Source organism: Oryctolagus cuniculus, chromosome 6 (genome assembly GCF_051225735.1).
Source record: "Oryctolagus cuniculus isolate XC-2025 breed Fujian yellow rabbit chromosome 6, ASM5122573v1, whole genome shotgun sequence".
Taxonomy (NCBI): Eukaryota; Metazoa; Chordata; class Mammalia; order Lagomorpha; family Leporidae; genus Oryctolagus; species Oryctolagus cuniculus.
In genome coordinates, this window is record NC_142872.1 from 27,082,915 (window position 1) to 27,105,412 (window position 22,498).

At 42.0% G+C, this 22,498-nt stretch overlaps 1 protein-coding gene across 25 annotated transcripts in view; it reads right to left on the bottom strand.

The window, feature by feature from the left end:
* The window catches only part of FAM13B (family with sequence similarity 13 member B), a 97,490-nt gene that overhangs the window by 34,755 nt on the left and 40,237 nt on the right, over positions 1–22,498 (bottom strand). For 14 of the 25 annotated variants that reach the window (XM_070076131.2, XM_089335906.1, XM_089335904.1 and 11 more), the window contains 4 exons: positions 20,734–20,894; positions 9,635–9,676; positions 7,912–8,067; positions 5,690–5,822 (listed from right to left, as the gene is read on the bottom strand). In XM_070076131.2, coding sequence (XP_069932232.1) covers positions 5,690–5,822; positions 7,912–8,067; positions 9,635–9,676; positions 20,734–20,894 — 492 coding nt within the window. The remainder of the gene's footprint in view (positions 1–5,689; positions 5,823–7,911; positions 8,068–9,634; positions 9,677–20,733; positions 20,895–22,498) is intronic. The other 11 variants (XM_089335907.1, XM_089335909.1, XM_070076139.2 and 8 more) reach the window with 1 other exon arrangement.

The window sequence follows — 22,498 nt, forward strand, 5'->3', positions numbered from 1 at the left end:
CCATCCTCCACTGCACTCCCAGTGCCATAGCAGAGAGCTGGCCTGGAAGAGGGGCAACCGGGACAGAATCCGGTGCCCCAATGGGGACTAGAACCCAGGGTGCTGGCGCAGCAGGCAGAGGATTAGCTTAATGAGCCACGGCACTGGCCTCATTAGCTATCATTTGTAACAGTCTATAGGAATTAATGTCTTTACCACGTAGAAACTTTATCTTCCCTCAAAACCTACATCATATGAGTACAGCAAGGATCCTGCATTTCCTTCTACCCTACCAAGTAATAGGTACCACCACCACTATCCTTCTTCCTCGAAATTCTCTCTTCTGAAAACGAGTCTTCTCTTTGACCCTGCTGGTCAACTGTTGCTTCCTTTGTCTCTTCAGCCACATACATGTAAGTTGGTGACTTCCTAGCAGGAAGCAGAAGAGTCCTGGACAAGTTCACCATATCCCTTTAAAATGTGTATATGTGGGGATGGCATTGTGGAGTTTTGGGTAAAAACTGCTGCCTGTGTATAAGATGGCCCAAGTCCTTGGGGCCCTGCACCTGCGTGGGAGAGTGCAGGAGACCTGGAGGAGGCTCCTGGCTCCTGGCTTCAGATCAGCACAGATCCAAGCTGTCGCGGCCAGCTGGGGAGTGAACCAGAGGATAGGAGACCTCTCTCTCACTCTCTCACTCTCTCTCTCTCTCTCTGCCTCTCCTCTCTCTGTTTAACTCTCTTTCAAATAAATAAATAAATCGTAAAAAAAAACACACTGCTGCCTGTAATGCCAGCTTTCCATATGGGCTGTTCATGTCCCAGTTCACGACCCAGTTTGTATCCCAGCTGCTTTACTTCCAATCTAGCTCCTTGCTAATGGCCTGGGAAAAGCAGGGGAAGATGGTCCAAGTGCTTGGGCCCCTCCCACCCATGTGGGGAACCTTGAAGAAACTCCTAGTTCCTAGCTCTGGCCTGGCCCAGCCCTGGTTGTTGCAGCCATTTGGGGAGTGAACCAGTGCATGGAAGATCTCTTTCAAATAACTGAATCTTTAAAAATAAATTTAAAAATAAATAAAATGTATATTTAAAATAACAACTGCTCTTAACACAGAGATGCAAGCTTGCTTTTTCATTTTCCAATGAGCTTAATGACAACACCTCACCTCAACTACCCCTCAAGTTAAAAAAACTCCCAGATCTGGGGCAGTCATCGCTGGCATCCCATTATCAGAACATTTGTTTAAGTCCTGGATGCTCCAATTCCAATCCAGCTACCAACTGCTAATGTTCCTGGGAAAGCAGTGGAAAATGGGCCATGTGGGAGATCCAGAAAGAGTTCCAGGCTCCTGGGTTTGGCCTAGCCCAGTCCTAGCCATTGTGGCTATTTCGGGAAGATTAATCAGCAGATGGAAGATACCTTTCTCTCTCTACCTCTCCCTCTCTGTAGTTCTCTTTCAAATAAAACAAACCACTTAAAAAAAGAAAAGGAAGAAAACTGAGACCGGCATGGTAGCATACAGGTAAAACCACTGTCTACAGTGCCTGGGCACTGGTTTAAGTCCCAGCTGTTCCACTTCCAATCCAGCTTCCTACTAATGCATGTATCTACGAAGGCAGTGGAGGATGGCCCAAATGTTTGGACTCCCAGCACCCACTAGAACACTGAGATGGAATTCCAGGCTCCTGGCTTCCACCTGGAGAGACTCAACTGCTAACATCCATTTGGAGAGTAAACCTATGAATGAAGATCTTGATCTCAATCTCTTTCTCTCTCTCTCCCTTCCCCCATATCACTCTGCCTCTCAAATACATACATGAATATTATGAATATTTTTTGAAAACTTTAGAGAAAATACCTATTATAAAAAAATTTGCACCAAACTAATCTTTTAATTCCATTTTCCACAAACACTTAAGTTCTCTCATATTCCAGTAGAAATGTTAGATGGAATAGCTGGATATAGGAATCTACATTTCAAGACAGAAGGGTGGACTGGATATAGAAATCTGGGAAACCACAGCACATAGATGGCATTTAAAGTCATTAGACTAAATGAGATTACCAAGAAAATAAGTAATCTACAAACTGGCAAGATGCCAAATTTAGGAGACCCAGATGAAAATAATCATCAAAGAGGACTGAGATACCACAGGTAGTAAGTAAGGAAACAACCAGAGTAAGATATCCTGAGAGTCACCTAGACAGTCTATCAAGGCAATGGGAGTATTGTTATAACTCAATCAAAACTGGCTATTAGGATCAGTAAATGTTCAACAGACACCACCAAATTTGCAAGAAGAGTTTCATCTGGGGACTGAACCAAAGGATGCAAGCTTGCTCACTCTCCCTCTTCTCTCTCTCTGAAATAGGTAATTTTTGGTTTTTAAAAAGGTAATGGGAAGAGAGGATTTGAAGAAAAGAGACACAATTCCTTCTAGCAGTTTTATTACAAAGGGAACAGAGAAATTTGAATGTCAATAGACAGGGATAAAGGGTCAAAAAAAGGTGTTTTTCCCTAGACATGGGTGAAGTAAGTGTCTACTGATGGGAATGATTCAGTAAACAGGCAGTACAGAAGCAATAATCTTGAATAGGTGAAAAAAAATCAATCAAATATACACAAGTCTAAAAGCAACTGTAGCAGCTTAACATCCATGAAAAGCTTCCTTGTTTACTTTTTCATTGCTATTTTTATTATTATGTCTAATTTCTTGTTATTTTACACAATATTTTTACCTCTTTTCATCTTTATAATAATCTCCCAATGTAGGTATTACCCCTACTTATTCATAGGAAAGCAAGAAGTAGCTCAGAAGTCAGATAACTTGGCCGAAGTCACACTGCTATTAAGAAACAAACACACGGTGCAGGTGCTGTGGCATAGTGGGTTAAGCTGCCACATCTATATGGGAGCTGTCAATCTAGCCCCCTGCTAACGCACCTGGGAAAGCAGCAGAGGAAGGCTCAAGTGCTTGGGCACCTGCACCACTGTGGGAGACCAGAAGATCCTGGCTCCTGGCCACTTTGGGGAGTGAACCAGCAAATGGAAGATTTTTCTATTTCTTTTTCTCTGTAACTGCCTTTGAAATAAATAAACCTTATTAAAAAAAAAAAAAAAGCAACAGCAAAGACAGTCTACAAACCTAAGTGTGCTCCCTTCAAATTCCTTATTATACCTACTTTAGTGTATGGTTTAAAATGGAAACAGACTGATGGAAAACCTTCTATATCAATTGACTTAATGTTTTTACATTTTTTAGCAAAACTAGACTTTGAAATATGTCTTACAACGATGCTGCTTTGTACATCTAATTTCATTTAATTACCTTAAAAACAATGTTACCAGGGCTACCACTGTGGTGCAACAAGTTAAACTTCTGCCTTCAGCACTGACATCCCAGATGGGCACTGGTTCAAAGTCCTGGCTGCTCCGCTTCTGATCCACCTTCCTGCTAATGCACCTGGGAAAGCAGCAGGAGATGGCCCAAGTCCTTGGCCCCCTGCACCCACATGGGAGAACCAGATGAAGCTCCTGGCTCCTAGCTTGAGTTTGGCCCAGGCCCTGGCCGATGTGGCCACTTGGGTAGTGAAAAAGCAGATGGAAGATCTAACTCTTGACTTTCAAATCAATAAATAAATCTTTTAAACAACAACAATAACAACTGTCTCCAGTTTTTCTCTATGAGAAGATCCCAATGGGGAAGTTTAGAACATGTCAATGTAAAATATTCCTCTTTGGCATTAGATATTAATTACTTACTTATTTTTAAAGATTTATTTATTTATTTGAAAGGGAGAGTGAACCATCTGCTGGTTCACTCCCTAGTTTCAACAGCCAGAATTGTCTGGGTCGAAGCCAGGAGCCTGTAACTCCACCCAGGTCAGAGGACCAAGGACTTGATCCATCTTCTGCTGCTTTTCCAGGCACATTAGCAGGGAGCTGGATCAGAAGTGGAGCAGTCAGGACGAGAACTGGTGCCCATATGGATGCTAGCATTGCAGGCAACAGCTTAACCTGCCATGCCATTGTGCCAGTCTCTATTTTAATCTTATTTTATCTGAAAGCCAGAGAAAGAGACAAATAGAAATCTTCCATCTCCTGGTTTACTTCCCCAAAGTCCTCAACGGCTGGAATTAGACCAGGCTGAAGCCAAGAGCCAGGAATTCAATCCAGGTCCCCCATGTGCGTTAGCAGGAACCCAAGTACTTAGGCCATATGTGCTGCCTCCCAGGGTGCACACTAGCAGGAAGCTGGAGTCAGCAGAGCAGGAATTAACCCAGGCACTCGGATATGGGATGTAGGGGTCCCAAGGACTTAACCAAACACTACCCTGAAAGAAGCTGATTATATGGGGGAAACAGCATATAAAAGAGAAAACACAGAACCCCTTTTGTAAGGGAAAAGTGCATCTGTAACGGAAATTGTTATTTTTTTTTAAGAGTTTTATTTTATTCACTTGAAATGCAGAGTAACAGAGAGAGAGGGAGACAGAAAGAAAGAGATCGTCATCCATTTGCTGATTTGCTCCCCAAATGGCCACAAAAACCAGCAGGGTCCCAAGGACTTGGGCCACCTTCCACTTTTTGCCAGGCAAATTTAGAAGCACAGCAGCTGGGACTCGAACCAGCATACATATACAGGACACCGGTATTGCAGGCAGCAGCTTAAACTGCTGTGCCACAATGCCACCAATGTGAACCCCAAAAATCTCCACATCTCAGACTGTCTACTTCCCTGACCAGGGAGACAAGGATGACTTTAAATCAATCTGCATAACAAACATCATCCTGTGTTTAGGGCACTTTTCCTTGCCATCTCATCATAACTGGGTCTCCCCCACACTTCTTTGTTTCAGAGGACACTGATATTTAAACTCATTTTCAGAGATTTACACACTTTCCCCTGGGCATCTCTCATAGGCACATGAGGTAAACATGTTATTAAACTTCTGTTCTTCTCTTGTTAATTTGTCTTTTGTTACAGAGGTCCAAGTCAACTAAGAGCAATGAAGAAGAGAGATAAAATTATTCTTCCTCAAGTTCTTCCAAAGGTCACTGGGAAGTAAAGAAAGGCTTTTAAAAATAATAAAATTCAACCTAACCACCTCAACTAATATCATAATTTGCTTCCCTCCAGGGAAATATTCTAAAATAAGGTGTTGGGGCTGGTGCTGTGGCATAGCAGAAGCCTCTGCCTACAGCAACAGTATCCCACATGGGTCCATGTTCGAGTTCTGGCTGCTCCACTTCCGATCCAGCTCTCTGCTGATGCCCTGGAAAAACAGTGGAAGATGACTCAAGTCCTTGGGCCCCTGCAGCCACATGGGAGACCTGGAAGAAGTTCCTGGCTCCTGGTTTCAGATCAGCCCAGCTCCAGCCACTGCAGCCATGTGGGGAGTGAACCAGTAAATGAAATACCTCTCTTTCTCTGTCTCTCCTTTTGTCTCTCTGTAACTCTGCCTCTCAAATAAATAAATACATCTTTAAAAAATAAATAAATAAAAATAAGGTGTTTTATACATACTTCTCTACCCAGTGTTGGTCTCAAACTCCACTAAGAGAATGTATATTCTTGGGAACTTATATTAAAGACAAGAAAGTATATCAGCAGAGATAATCAACTATAAATTTTGGTATCAAAGAAACATGGGAGGTAATCAGAGTTGTATACTCAGCAAATCTTCATAGACTTTTTTTTACATTTCTTACCTGGTTATTTTCTTCATCCTCAAATACACAATCTTGCTGCATAACTTCATTGTCTAGATTAGTGCTAGCCACAGGTTTTGAACAGCCTCTGTCACCTTTACTGGCATTAAAAATATCGACAGTGATATCAACCCTAGTAATGAAAGCAAAAATAAAATCACATCAAGTCAACTGCTGAATAAATAATGCCTTTAAAATAAGTAAATAAGTAATAATGCCTTTAAAATAACTAAAATAAGTAAATATCAGTAACGATCTCTTTTATCCTTTTCATAAAAAAAAAAAAAAAAAAAAAAAAAAACATTTCGGGGCCACTTTTATGTTACAGCAGGTTAAGCCACCACTTATGACGCTGGTTTCCCATTTGCATGCTGGTTCAAGACTCGGCTATTCTACTTCCAATCCAGCTGCCTGTTAATCTGCCTGGGAGGAGATGGCCCAAGTCCTTGGGCCCAAGTTCTCTCTCCCTGGGAGACCTGGATAGATTTCCAAACTCCTGGCTTCAGCCTGGCCCAGCCATGGCCATTGAAACCATGCAGGAAATCATTCAGCAAATGAAAGATCTTTCTCTGCCTGATCCTTTCTCTATCACTCTGCCTTTCAAATAAATAATCTTTAATGTGTGTGTGTGTGTGTGTGTGTGGGTATATATATATATATATATATATAATACCTCTCATATGAAATCATTGCATTGTCTCTAAGGGACGCCCATTCATATCCTATACACCAGGGAAGAGGTAATAGGAAAGAAGGTGAGGCTTTCCTGTATTTAAAGGTAAAAGGTCAGGGACTGGCACTGTGGCATAGCAGGTAAGGCTGCTGCCTGAAGCTCTAGTATCCCATTTGAGCACGGGTTCAAGACCTGGCTGCTCCACTTCTGATCCAGCTTGCTGCTAATCTGCCTGAGAAAGCAGAAGATGGCCCAAGTGTTTGGGCTACTACACCCACCTGGGAAGACCAGCATGAAGCTCCTGGCTTTGATCTGGCCCAGCCCTGGCCATTATAGTCATTTGGGGAGTAAGGCAGCAAATATAGGATCTTTATCTCTCTTCCTATCTCTGTCTCTGCCTCTCCCTCCCTGTAACTCTGTCTTTCAAATAAATAAACCTTTAAAAAAAATTACACCACACATTACAAGTACTTTTAACAAATAAATTCATCTATTAACAGCTAACCTAACAAAAGTAAGCAGAACGGGGAGAAGCAGGTGGCAAAGGATAATAATTTAAATATCAAGTGATAATTCTGTCTACAAATTGCCCCAATGACATGCACTAGAGTGATGTCAATCTATTGTCCACTATCTGTATTATTACATACCTCTACAAGTGTCTAAGTTTAATTTTTTTAAAGATTTCTTTATTTATTCAAAAGGCAGACTCACAGAGAGAGAAGAGAGACAGAGATATCGATCTTCAATATGCTGGTTCACTCCCCAAATGGCAGCAAGGACCAGGGCTAGGCCAGGCCAAAGTAAGGAGCCAGGAGCAAGCCCCAACCTGAGTCTCCCACATGAGTGCAATGGCCCAAGGACTTGAGTCATCTTCTGCTGCTTTCCCAGGCACATAAGCAGGAAGCTAGATCAGAAGTGGAGCAGCCAGGATCCAAACCGGTGCCCGTATGGGATAACAACACCAAAGGCCATGGCTTTAAACCACTGTGCCATGGCTCTAGCCCTTAATTTTTTTAAATTATTCTTCATACAACCTGTTTCCTAAAGGTAAGTTCATTATTTCATCCAGTATTCAAAGAGGAAAACTTAACTATGCTGGACTTATTAAAAGATACTTTATGGGGGCCAGTGCTATAGTGTAACGGGTATAGCAGCCTCCTGTGGCACCAGCACCCCATACTGGTACCAGTTAGAGTAACAGCTGCTTCACTTCCAGTCCACCTCCCTGCTAATGCACCTAGGAAAGGAGCAGAGGACGGCTCAAGTGCCTGGGCCCCTGCACAGACATGGGAGGCCCGGAAGAAGCTCTCTGCAATTCTGCCTTTCAAGTAAATAAATAAATCTTAAAAAAAATATATATTTTATGTGTTACAAGACTTTCAATGCTCATTAAATATGTATAATTTATACACAAGTATATACAATATCACTTTTCATATTGATTTCCCAAAATCCCAGTAGGGCAAACATTATCATTTAAGTAAAAATAGTTTTTAAAATAATAAAGCAATTTTATAATTCTTAATAACAGCAAAATATTTCTTACTGGTTATTAGATCCTTTCCCATCACAATTAATACTTCCTGCTTCATTATTACACATCAAACTCTGCTGCTGGATATTCTTAAAATCATGATCTATGCTGCTCTGCAGATCAAAAAGGTGCTGTTCCACAGCTGCTCTAATTGTTCTTTCTAAAATGCTACCAAAAAAACACATGTTAGTGAGAAGCAGTCACCCTCACTGGAACTCTAATCATATAAACATGAACCCTATTAACATGTAAAACCAACTATTATGGTATTTAAAAAGGGTAAAACAAAATGGAAAAAGAAATACATGAAAGGTATACATGATACTTGCTTAAATTTAAAAGTAGAATGTGCACAATTAGATGACCCTATACAAGTAAACCATAATGTCACTATTATTACTGGAATTAGAAGAATCAGTTGTCCAAATATTCATTCCCCACTAATAAGGAAACCATTTCAACTGGTAAACTTTTCAAATCCACATTTAAGAGTACTGCCAGGCCGGCGCCCCGGCTCAATAGGCTAATCCTCCACCTGCGGCACCGGCACACCGGGTTCTAGTCCCGGTTGGGGCACCGGATTCTGTCCTGGTTGCCCCTCTTCCAGTCCAGCTCTCTGCTATGGCCCAGTGCAGTGGAGGATGGCCCAAGTTCTTGGGCCCTGCAGCCGCATGGGAGACCAGGAGAAGCACCTGGCTCCTGGCTTCAGATTGGTGCGGTGCGCCGGGCGCAGCGCGCCACCAGAGCGGCCATTGAGGGGTGAACCAACGGAAAAGGAAGACCTTTCTCTCTGTCTCTCTCTCCTTGTCCACTCTGCCTGTCAAAAAAAAAAAAAAAAAGAGTACTGCCAATACTTTTTATATGCAGTCTACTCCTTAAGGAAAACTTAAAAGTTCTTTCTCTATTTTGTCGGTTATCTTAGAGGATCAAAACAGGGGCCTGATTGTGGTGTAATAGGTTAAGCCTCCGTCTACAGCTCCAGCTTCCCATGTGGGCGCCTGTTCATGTTCCAGCTGCTCCTCTTCCAATCCAGCTCTCTGCTAATGGCCTGGGAAAGCAGTGGAGGATGTGCTTAGGCCCCTGTACCCATGTGGGAGACCCAGAGGAAGCTCCTGGCTCCAGCCATTAGGGGGGTGAACCAGAGGATGAACGATCTCTCTCTGCGTCTCTTCCTCTGTCTATAATTCTGCCTCTCAAATAAATAAATCTTAAAAAAATAAAAATAATCTGAAGAAAGCCTATCCTTATTAGTGCAATGGGTTTCTCTGTTTGCATCCACTACAATACAAAAACAGCTACCTTGTTTACTGTCTGTGTACCATCTTTCCTCTAAAGTAAGCCTAGGGGAAGGCACTGAGCAGAGCACTCAGGCCACCACCAAATCCCTTATCAGCATGACTGGTTAAAGTGCTGGCTCCGTTCTTCATTCCAGCTTCCTGCCACTGTACATCTTTGGAGGCAGCAGATGATGACTCGTGTACCTGGGTTCCTGTCACACACATGGGAGACCTAAAATGAGCCCCCAGCTTCTGGCTTTGGCCTGCCTCAGCCCCAGCTCATATGGGCATTTGGGGACTGTATCAGAGAATAAGAGATAACTCTGTCTATGCCTTTCAAAAAATATATCTAAAAAAATCAATAAAATGAGTACAGTACAAATATGATTTTCACTTTTACAGCTTAGTAATAAAATTTTACATCTTGAAAATTTCTCTTCTGTAAATACACTACTTACTCTGCAGAGGCTGGTAAGATGCTGGTGGAAGATATATGGGCACTGTAATCAAAGAAAGAAATTGGCTATGAAAATTTTCAAATATTAAATGTCTACTAGAAGATATGCTGGAAAATGACATATATGCATTATCTTGACATACCAGGAGGTCATGCTCATAGCTTCACGGTTTCAATTACATACCAGGTTGTAAATATTTTCTAAATCTGCTTGGTAAAGATTTCAAATATTAACCAAAGGAAATAAATTTGAGATAATATATTACTAGCAAGATTAAAATTTAAAAAATTAACATTCACAGAATATTTATTTTGAGCTTAGGGCTGGACATAAACTTACCGCATTTAGCAGCTTTCAATACCATAAGAGTAACAGTTATAACCCACTTTACACAAAACTGAAGTTCAGAGACGTTAACATGCCCAAATATACACAGCCTTGGGTTGAGAATCTCAGAGACCCTGCTGTTAACACTTTTAAAACCAAATGAGTGATTAAAAACAGTAACACCTGGCAACACAGCATATCACTAGCAGAGTATGTCTCTGATTTTTCTAAAGGAGATATTTCTCAAACAAAAAGACCTTAGGGGCTGACACTGTGGTACATTGTGCTACCTGTGATACTAGCATCCCATACGTATACCAGTTTGAGTCCCAGCTACTTCACTTCTGATCCAGCTCCCAGCTAAATGGTCTAGGAAAAGCAGCAGAAGATGGATGGCCCCTGCTGGGCCGAGCCCAGTCTCAGGCTGTTGCAGCCATCTATGGAGTGTACCAAAGGATGGAAGACAGTGCGTGCATGCGCGCTTGTACTCTCTCTTTGTAACTCTGACTTTTAAATAAATAAATCTTAAAAAAAAAAAAAAAAAAAACCTTAAAGATATATAATTGCATGTGAGGGCAACTACTTCATCTAGCACTTACTTGGAGAAACACTGACTTATTGCAAGGCTGGAGGAAAAACTAGTAGCATTGGATATAAACGAATAATAACACTAGTTATTCAGGAATAAGTTTAAATTTTTAAAAAATCATCTATAAGATAAAGGTAAATTATTTTAAAATGGCATTGTATTCCTAAGCAGATTTAACATCAGAACCACCATTCAGACATAAGGAATGACTATGGCACCACACACCTTATTAACCTGTATGCATTACCTGAAGCCACCTCACCAATTTTTAAATGTAAATTTAATTTAGCTTTATGAAGTCCTCTATATATGTGACACCAAATTTCTGGCTGACACTCAGAAGAGCCTATTAAGTTAGTATTCTCAGGAGTCACCACAGGAAACCAAATGAGGATCATTTACCATTCATCCAGTAAACTTCAGGTCTCCCTTAGAAAAGTACCCAGGTGGGGCTGGCACTGTGGCACAGTGGGTAAAGCCGCCACCTGCAGGGCCGGCATCCCAAATGGGCACTGATTCAAGTCCTAGCTGCTCCACTTTCAAGCCAGCTCTCTGCTAAGGCCTGGGAAAGCAGAAGATGGCCCAAGTCCTTGGGCCCCTGTACCTGCATGGGACACACAGAAGAAGCTCCTGGCTCCTGGCTTAGATCAGTACAGCTCCGGCTGTTGCAGTCAACTGGGGAGTTAACCAGTGGATGGAAGAACTCTCTCTCTCTCTCTTCTCTCTGCCTCTCCTTCCTTCTCTGTAACTCTGACTTTCAAGTAAATAAATAAATCTTTAAAAAAAAAAAAGTACATAGGTAGCAAACTGCAGAAACACGTTATCAGACAATAGCGTACTACCTTGGCTTGGCACACATATCCCCTTCAAATGGTAAAAACTTTTTAACTGTCAATATTATGCATGTACAACTGTGAATATATGCGCTGTACTTCCATGAACTAAAGTTTATTTAGAGATCTCTGGGGCCAGTATTATGGCACAGTAGGTAAAGCCACTGCCTACAATGCCAGCATCCTATATGGGCACAATTTGAGTCCCAGTTGCTCTACTTCCAATCCAGCTCCCTGCTAATGTGCTGGGATAGCAGTGGAAGATGGCCCTGCACCTCCGTGGGAGATCTGGAAGAAGCTCTTGGCTCCTGGCTTTGGATCAGCGCAGCTCTGGCCAATGCGGCCATCTGGGGAGTGAACCAGCAGATGGAAGACCTCTCTCTGTCTCTACCTCTCTCAGTAACTCTTTCAAATAAATAAAATAAATCTTTAAAAAAAAAAAATGAGGTTTCCCATGAAGCATCTTATTGTCAACTCTGATTTTTCTGATATTTTATGCAACAATTACTTAAATTTTACATTTCAATTCTGAGCTGGTAATTAATAAAAGTTTTTATATGCCTATCTGTTATATTTCCCTTGATAATGTAATTAGATGATGTCTCACCTATTCATCTTATTTTTCAACTTATTTTTAATATTAACTATAATCCACTGACAATGTAATATGCTGAAAACAGTAAGGAGAATTTATAAATTCAATATCCTTCTTGTCACCATTCAATTTGTGGTTCCTGGTAAGCTTTTGCCTTAAATCAAATTCTGAGAAATCCTGGTTTCCAACTACTTACTGCATCAGCCTGTTACTAAACTCTTATTATCACATTTTAATTTTCTTCCTCAAGTTTGCCATTTGTTGGTCATCTGCTTCTCCTCACAGAGGAATTTTCTCTTTTTTTTTTTTGTTAGATTAAATCACTACTAAAACGTTAGGATATACTGCTGGACAAAAGACATTTCATGTGGCTGTGCTGTAAGCATAGTGGGTTAAGCCATCACCTTCAATGCAGGCAAACTCCATATGGGTATGGGTTCAAATTTTTGCTGATCCAGCTGCCTGCAATGTTCCTGGGAAAGCAGCAGCAGATAACCGAACTCCTTGAGCCCACAAACCCACATGAGACCTGGATGGAACTCCTAGCTCCTGGCTCTTGCTTCAGCCTGGCCCAGCCCCGACCACTGTGGCCATCTGGGGAGTAAACTAACAAATAGAAGACAGATCTTTCTCTTTCTATCTCTGTCTCCCTCTCTAACTGTTTTTCAAATAAAGCAATCTTTAAAAAAACAAATATTTCAAAAAGAATCAAAAAGAGCAATAACCCAACTAAAACTGTAAATTTAAGGATTAAAATACAAATTTATTTTTTTGACGTTAATATATAATGCTGGCCGGCGCCACGGCTCACTAGGCTAATCCTCCGCTTTGCGGCGCCGGCACACCGGGTTCTAGTCCCGGTTGGGGCGCTGGATTCTATCCCGGTTGCCCCTCTTCCAGGCCAGCTTTCTGCTGTGGCCAGGGAGTGCAGTGGAGGATGGCCCAAGTGCTTGGGCCCTGCACCCCATGGGAGACCAGGATAAGTACCTGGCTCCTGCCATCGGATCAGCGCGGTGCACCGGCCGCAGCGCGCAGGCCGCGGCGGCCATTGGAGGGTGAACCAACGGCAAAGGAAGACCTTTCTCTGTCTCTCTCTCTCTCACTGTCCACTCTGCCTGTCAAAAAAAAAAAAAAATATATATATATATATATATATACACACACACAATGCTGATAAAAGCTATGAAATTAACACTCATGTTACTAGTGGGAAGGTTAACAAGTAAAATTCAGTAACAAAATCAAATAATACAGTTAAAATGGGCAAATAATATGAATGATCACTTTTCAAAAAGAAACTAAAATAGACAACAAATTTGTAAAAAAAAAAAAAATGCTCAGTATCAGTAGCTCACAGGGAAATACAAAACACCACCACAGAGATATCACCTTATCCCAGTTGGAATGGCTATTATAAAAAATAAATATAGGCGCGGCTCACTAGGCTAATCCTCCGCCTTGCGGCGCCGGCACACCGGGTTCTAGTCCCGGTCAGGGCACCGGATTCTGTCCCGGTTGCCCCTCTTCCAGGCCAGCTCTCTGCTGTGGCCAGGGAGTGCAGCGGAGGATGGCCCAGATGCTTGGGCCCTGCACCCTATGGGAGACCAGGAAAAGCACCTGGCTCCTGGCTCCTGCCATCGGATCAGCGCGGTGCGCCGGCCGCAGCACGCCGGCCGCGGCGGCCATTGGAGGGTCTCTCTGTCTCTCTCTCTCACTGTCCACTCTGCCTGTCAAAAAAAAAAATAAATAAATAAATAAATAAATGATAAATATTGGCAAGAATATGGGCAAAAGAGAATTCTGTCAGTGGGAATGTAAATTAGTACAGCCACTACAGAGGAACAGTATGTAGCTTCTTCAAAACACAGAAACAGATATACCATATGACCCAACTATCTATCCTAATTTAGGATATATATCCAAAGGAAGTAAAATCATATCAAAGAGAAAACTGTTTACTGCTGCACTATTCACAATAGCTAAGATACAGAATCAATCTGGATGCCCATCAATGGATGAATAAAGAAAATACAGTCATATATATAATGAAATATTATTGAGCCATTCAAAAGAATAAAATCCTATCATTTGCAGTAAATGGATGGAATTATAGGATATATTAAACGAAATAAAAATGGCACAGCCCTGTCCCCTGCAGCCATTTGGGGAATGAACTGGCACACTGAACATCTCTCTCCACACCACACCCTTGTTAACTCTTTCCAATAATTAAGTAAATCTTTAAAAAGAAAAGAATAAGAAGTTCTAGTGTTCTACAGCACAGTAGGATAACTATAGTTCACAAGAACCCACTACAGATCTTATAAACAAACAGGAGAGAAGTTTAAAAGCTTCAAACATAATGTAAAGATAAGGAGATCAAGGGCCCGCACTGTGGCACAGCAGGCAAACCACTGCCTGCAGTGCCGACATCCCATATGGCTGCTAGTTCAAGACCCAGCTGCTCCACTTCCCATCCAGCTCCTGCTAATGAGCCTGGGAAAGGAGCAGAAGATGGCCCAAGTGTTTGGGCCCCTGCACCCACGTGGAGACCCAGAAGAAGCTCCTGGCTCCTGCTCCTGGCTTCAGGTTGGCCCAGCTCTGGCTGTTATAGCCATTTGGGGAATAAGCCATGGGATGGAAGATAGCTCTCTCTCTCTCTCTCTCTCTCTGCCTCTGCCTCTCTGTAACTCCACCTTTCAAATAAATTTTAGAAAAATCGAAAAAAAAAAAAAAAAGAAATATGCTGACACAACCAAATAAACAGCTCTTTTTAATAAGGATCCACCCAAACCCACAATAAACAAATCAAATGAATTTTGCATTTTAACAGTCAGATTATCACCCACGAGGCTACACCAAAAATTGATTCTATGAAGTAGTACTCTGAGTTTCTGAAAAGAAAAAGGACTGAGTTTGTCATGGAATTTAATTTTATTTCCAGACTTTAGCCAAATTATGTAAGTAAAAAGCCCTCATATATAAACCAAGGCCTGCACACACACACACACACACACACTAATATAAAATAGACTTATCAACTCAGTTATCTGTCTACAGCTAAAAAGCATAGATATTACAAGGATGTGAATTTTGATTTTAAAAAGATGAAAGAAAAAAATGTTAACTGATATCAGGTCAAATTACTTAGGTATTATAAAAACAAGCTAACAATGCTGTGTTCATTAAACCCCAGTTAAAAAAAATTTAACTAACAGGACACACAACTCTCACGGCACATCCATATTTGAAAGCCCTCTAGTAAGTATAATGCTAAAGTCTGTGATCATCCCCTGACCTTTTCTCCCTTCTGCTGTTAACTCTGATTTTATTTTTATATCTGTCTATAATCACATAATCATCTTACTTATGTATGTAAAATAAATTTTGCAACCAGTCATTCCAATAACTAATTTTTGTAACTCAAATACAATGTTTATAGGAAACTAGTAATATTTTACTTTCCCAATTAGAAGTATTTAATGCTACAAACAGCATTTCAATAAAACAATCCAGATTAGGCTTAAATTAACTCTTAGATAAGGATCACTTTACCTGTGCAACAGAGCCTTGCAAGCCATTCTGAATACCCTGGAATCTCCCAGGAAAAACATGAGATAAAGAGATTTCATCTCAAACACAGTAAAGGATGATGATGGGCTTATAAAAACTGCTGCGCAATTATCAGTGCTGAGTCCTCCTAAATAGGACTGTGCTACACTCTGCAGTCTAATGGAAGCAGACTGCAACATGAGGTCACTGTTGACAAGGAGGTACCCAATCAACAGTCCACAAATTTCTTACTAAGTACTTTCTAATTTTCAGGATTTAGAAAAAGGGGACAGAACTCTGAAACTGGTTAGCATTAAAAAAAACTCAGACCTTAAACCACGATATACAGAGAAGCCAATCTGTTTGTTTTCATTAACCACACCATCATATACAGGGATATAAATTAACAGTTATGAAACTACTAAAAACAAACACAAAATAAGTGGAAAACTATTGTTCAGTTTTTCAATTTCAAAAAATATTAATATTAATTTTCAAGGCTAAAAACTGGGTAACTCCTGATATATCATGCCAAAATTACCATCTTAGAAATTCAAACCAGATCTAGAAAGATACAAAACATTACAAAAACAAAAATTACATCTCTTTTAAGATCAAAACAAAAAATATTTTCCCTAAGTAGGGAATACTCTACAGCTAAGACAACAGAATACTACATAAGATTTCTATTACAAAATTATTAAATTATATATAACAAGTCTTTACCAACTGTATCATTTATGGGGCAGACAAGCGATAGAAGCTGTCATTATCTATCATGCTCTGATACTTATTTTTTTTACTTTGATAAAACTTCCATATTTCTCAGAAGATAAATTCTACATTTAGCCACCTAACATTTCTGATACTCCCACTAAAGGAAAACTTCCTCCTCTTTACACTCTTATAAAACAGGCGCTTTTTTTTTTAAATAGTTTTTTTTTTTTTTTTTTTTTTTAATTTTTTGACAGGCAGAGTGGACAGTGAGAGAGAGAGACAGAGAGAAAGGTCTTCCTTTGCAGTTGGTTCACCCTCCAATGGCCACCGCGGCCGGCGCGCTGCGGCCAGCGCACCCCGCCGATCCGATGGCAGGAGCCAGGAGCCAGGTGCTTTTCCTGGTCTCCCATGGGATGCAGGGCCCAAGCACCTGGGCCATCCTCCACTGCACTCCCTGGCCACAGCAGAGGGCTGGCCTGGAAGAGGGGCAACCGGGACAGAATCCGGCGCCCCGACCGGGACTAGAACCCGGTGTGCTGGCGCCACAAGGCGGAGGATTAGCCTAGTGGACCGCAGCGCCGGCCCTCTCTCTGTCTTTAACTCTACCTCTCAAATAAATAAAATCTTTAAAAAGAAAAAATTCATGAAAAATGTGTATTATGAAAACATTATACGTTGATTTAAAAATTCTTATACCAGGGGCCAGCACGGTGGCATAGCAGGTAAAGCCGCCTCCTGCAGTGCCAGCACTCCATATGGGCACTGGTTCAAATCGCAGCTGCCACACTTCCAATCCAGCTCTCTGCTATGGCCTGGGAAAGCAGCATAAGACGGCCCAAGTCCTTGAGCCCTTACACTCATGTGGGAAACCGGAAGTAACTCTTGGTCCCCGGCTCCGAATCAGTGCAGCTCCAGCTGTTGCAGCCAACTGGAGAATGAACCAGCAGATGGAAGACCTTTCTCTCTCTCTCTGCCTCTCCTTCTCTCTCTGTGTAACTCTGACTTTGAAATAAGTAAATAAATCTTTAAAAAATTCTTACACCAAAATAAATCTATCACCTAATTTACTTCTCCCTGGCTTTTGTTTTAATTACTTTATTTGAAAAGTGAAAGACAGAAAGAGGCAGAAGGGGCCAGCATCGTTGCACAGCAAATTAAGCTACCACATGCAACATGAGCATCCAGTGTGAGCACCAGATCAGGTCCCAGCTGCTCTGTATCTGATTCAGCCCCCTACTAACACACCTGGGAAAGCAGCGAAAGATTGCCTGGCTATCTGGTACCCTGCCATCCCAGTGGGAGTCCCAGATGAAATTCCAGGCTCCTGGCTTCAGCCTGCCCTATCTCCAGCAATATGGTCATTTGGGAAGAAACCCATCAAATGGAAGGTCTTCTTCTCTCTCTCTCCATCTCTGTAACTACCTTTCAAATAAATAATCTCAAAAAAAAAAAAAAAAAAAAAGAGAGAGAGAGAGACAGACAGACAGACAGAGACAGAGACAGAAACAGACAGAAATCCTCTATTCATGGGTTCAATGCTCACAGCAACCAGGGCAGGATCAGGTCAAAGACAGGAGCCAGGAACTCCATGCCAGCCTCCCACACGAGAGGCTGGAACACAAATTCTGGGGCCATCACCTGATGCCTCCCAGCACATCAGCAGGAAGATGCAGCAAGAGCACAGAGAAGCTGAAACTTAAACCAGTCATTCCTATGGGATGTGGGCACTCCAGGTGGCAGCTTAACCCTGCGGCCACAATACCCGCCAGTCCACACACTTTCTGAAGTACTCTCATATACTAGGCCCTGTGCATTCTAGGACAATTTCCTTATTTTTCTTTCATCTAAGATAAACAAAGAATGATTTTATCTTAGATAGCCAAAGAATGTATTTTACATTTCTCTTACATTACGACACTTTTGCTGTATATGTAATTCTACTCATATGAAGATAAGCATTCAAGAAAATGTCACTTTGCTTCTAATTCTCTATTTATCCAAAATGTAATACTTAATATATTTGGTGCCTACTCTGTTGCAGACACCATTCTAAATTTTATAAATACATAGCATAACTAACCAAAATCTGTTGTCACATTATTTACATTCTAGTGCTTTAACAATAATAAACAACTATTACAAGGTCATACTACTTATGAATAAATACATAAGGGAACTCAAAAATGGGTTACGGGAAGACAGCATTGAAAAAGTGATATTTGAGCAAAGACTTAATAGAGTTGAGGGAACTATGCAAATATCCTAGGGGACATCCGTCCAGGAAGAGATAAAAACCAATGCAAAGTATCAGCAGTGGAACATTACATAGAGATACATTTGAGAAATTACAGCCAGAAGAGAAATATCAAAAGGGAAGCAGCAGGCCGGTGCCGTGGCTCACTAGGCTAATCCTCCGCCTAGCGGTGCCGGCACACCGGGTTCTAGTCCCGGTCGGGGTGCCGGATTCTGTCCCGGTTGCCTCTCTTCCAGGCCAGCTCTCTGCTGTGGCCAGGGAGTGCAGTGGAGGATGGCCCAAGTGCTTGGGCCCTGCACCCCATGGGAGACCATGATAAGTACCCGGCTCCTGCCATCAGATCAGCGCAGTGCACCGCGCGCCAGCCGTGGCGGCCATTGGAGGGTGAAACAACAGCAAAAGGAAGACCTTTCTCTCTGTCTCTCTCACTGTCCACTTTGCCTGTCAAAAAATTATAAAAAAAAAAAAAAAAAAAGGGAAGCAGCCAAGAGAAAAAGTCAGAAAAGCTGAGACAACTGAAGATGGGATAGGCAGATTGTGTAGACAGAACCTTACAAGTTTAAGATTTTTGCTTCAGACCAGTGCTGGGGCATGCGGCCTTCCATAGGAGCCCTGGTTTAAGTTCAACTGCTCTACTTCCAATCCACTGCGCTAATGGGTCCAGGAAAGCTGTGGAAGATGGCTCAAGTACTTAGGCTACCACTTACATGGGAGACCTGGATAGGGTTCCAGGTTCCTGACCTTGGTCTGTCCCAGCTCCAGTCCTTAAGACCATCCAGGGTCTGTAACCTGTCCAGTATCCTCCTTAATAAATTGTCTTGGGTGGACATTTGACTTAGTGATTAAGATATCACTTGGGAAGCCTGTATTCCATCAGAGTGCCTGAGTTCAGGTTCCAGCTCTGCTTGATTGTAACTTCCTGTTAATGTGCACCCTGGAAGGCAGCAGGCAGTACCTCCAGTACTTGGGTTCCTGACACCCACATGGGAGACCAGAATTCAATTCTGGGCTCCTGGCTTGGCCATGGCCCAGCCCTAGCTGTAGCAGCCATCAGGGGAGTAATCCAATGGATGAAAAAGAAGAGTACACTCCCTCATTCCCTCTTCCTCACTGCCTTTCAAATAAATTTTAAGAGTAAATAAATAAAACAAATAATATTTTTAAAAACTTTTTAAATGCAGACAGGAATTGTGGCACAGGGAGTTAAGGCCCTGTATCTTCTTTCTTTTTTTTTAATTTTTATTTTTGACAGGCAGAGTGGACAGTGAGAGAGAGAGAGACAGAGAGAAAGGTCTTCCTTTGCCGTTGGTTCACCCTCCAATGGCCACCGCGGCCGGCGCGCTGCGGCCGGCGCACCCCGCCGATCCGATGGCAGGAGCCAGGTACTTATCCTGGTCTCCCATGGGGTGCAGGGCCCAAGCACTTGGGCCATCCTCCACTGCACTCCCTGGCCACAGCAGAGAGCTGGCCTGGAAGAGGGGCAACCGGGATAGAATCCGGCGTCCTGACCAGGTCTAGAACCCGGTGTGCCGGCGCCACAAGGCGGAGGATTAGCCTAGTGAGCCGTGGCGCCGAAGGCCCTGTATCTTCTAATTCTGCTTCTAAAGGTTCTTAAATATTACCAGGCCAGCTGAAAAGCTAACACAAAATAAATAAATTTCAAGAAATATATTTAAGAAGCTTTATTATTTTTGAAATAAAAGACACATCTGAAAATTCCTCTAGTAAGGCTACTATTTTGGGGACCAGCATTTTAACAGTATTGTGGTTTAAGTGGCTGTGTGTAATGCCAGCATCCCATATGAGCACTGGTTCCAAACCGGTTACTCTACTTCCAACTCAGCTACCTGCTAACATGCCTGGGAAAGCAGCAGAAGATGGCCCAAGTGCTTGGGACTCTGCACCCACATGGGAGACCTGGATGGACTTCCTGTCTCCTGGTTTCAGCCTGGCCCAGCTACAGACACTGCAACCATTTGGGAAGTAAAGCAGCATTGTGAAGAGCTCTGTCTCTCCTCCTCTTTGCCTCTCTCTGTCTGTAACTCTGCCTTTAAAATAAATCAATCAATCTTAAGCAGGGAGAGGAGGTTGGCTGCTTTAAAATTTTCTTCTTATTTCATACACGAATGTCAATCTTTCTTAGACATCTACAATTTGTGTGGTTCAGGGCTTGAGGGAGTCTACATTTGAAATTAACAGTCAAAGCTAAAGTGCATTCAACTGATATATTACCTTGTTGATGCCATAATATCATTTGACTCCAGGACATTTTCAGTCATCCTCAGTTGAACTTCTTCTGGCATTTCATTTGATTTTTCTACATGCTCCTCTGGAAGTTCTTCTATATGTTCCAGCTTTTCATCTTCCTCGTCTTCCTCAGAAAGTTCATTAACCTACAGAAATAAAAGGAAATTCAGAATTAACACTTAATTAAACTAATTGATGTATCCTGAATATATTAATCTAAAAATATTTTAAACATAACTCATTTTCCCCATGGTGTGTCTTACATAATTACCTTCCAACTTTTTCATATCAAAATAAAATTATAAGGCCAGCGCCGCGGCTCACTAGGCTAATCCTCCGCCTTGTGGCACCGGGACACCGGGTTCTAGTCCCAGTCGGGGCACCGGATTCTGTCCCGGTTGCCCCTCTTCCAAGCCAGCTCTCTGCTGTGGCCAGGGAGTGCAGTGGAGGATGGCCCAAGTGCTTGGGCCCTGCACCCCATGGGAGACCAGGATAAGTACCTGGCTCCTGCCATCGGATCAGCACGGTGCGCCGGCCGCGGCGGCCATTGGAGGGTGAACCAACGGCAAAGGAAGACCTTTCTCTCTGTCTCTCTCTCTCACTGTCCACTCTGCCTTTCAAAAATAAAATAAAATAAAATAAAATAAAATAAAATAAAATTATAAGCCACACAAATTATTTTGACATGGGAAGTAACAACTCTAAGCCCACAAACTAAAAAAAGCTGGCACACTATAGTTAACACTAAGAAAGCTTCATTTTCTAGCCAGCTTTGTAAATCTAATAATTACAAAAGATTTCTAATTGATTCCTCCAACTTTTAGGTGCATTAAACAAGTCATTTTAAGTACAAAAAAAGAAAGGTACATTTTGCCTTAAGGTGTTAGCTATGTTTTAGAAAATGTCAGCTAACCTCTAAATGATTCAGATTAAATTTGTCATGAAAAGACTCCTATATCATAATGCCTACAACAAGGGAAAAAAAAATCATACTTTAACCACTTAGTACAAGTTTATAATGACGTAACTGATGGACGTCATAAAATATCCTCTATTATTAGACTGGCCACATTAGGAATCACTCATTAAAAACACAATGCAATACTGAAGAAGGGAAATCAGCAAAATAGTTTCCAATGAGAAATATTTTTTAAGTTATCTTAAAGAAGAAACAACCCACTCATGGTCTTAATATCTTATATAAGTTAATATTAGTCATTAAGAACACTGAGCAAGGGCTGAAGTTGTATAGCACAGTAGGTTAAGCCATGTGTGCAACGCAGGTATTCCATATCAGAGCACTGGCTCCAGCCCTGACTGCTCCGCTTCCAGCTCCCTGTGAATGGAGTGGAGAATGGCCCAAGTACTTGGGTCCCTGCCAGCCATGTGGGAGATCCAGATGGAGTTCCTGGCTCCTGGCTTCAGCCTGGTTCAGCCCTGGTTATTGGGGGAATTTGTTGAGTTAGCCAGTGAATAGATGATCTTTCACTCTCCCATTCAAATAAATAAATAATTTTTTATTTAAAGAAAAGGGAGAAACAGCACTATGGCACAGTGAGTTAAACTACCACCTGCAACACCCACATCCCATATGGGTGTCAGTTGAAGCCATGGATGTTCCACTTCCAATCCAGTTCCCTGCTAATGTGCCTTGGAAAGTGGCAGAAGATAGCCCAAGTTCTTAGACAATTGCCACCCAGGTGGGAGACCAGGATGGAGTTCCAGAGTTGCAACCAGTTGGGGAGTAAAT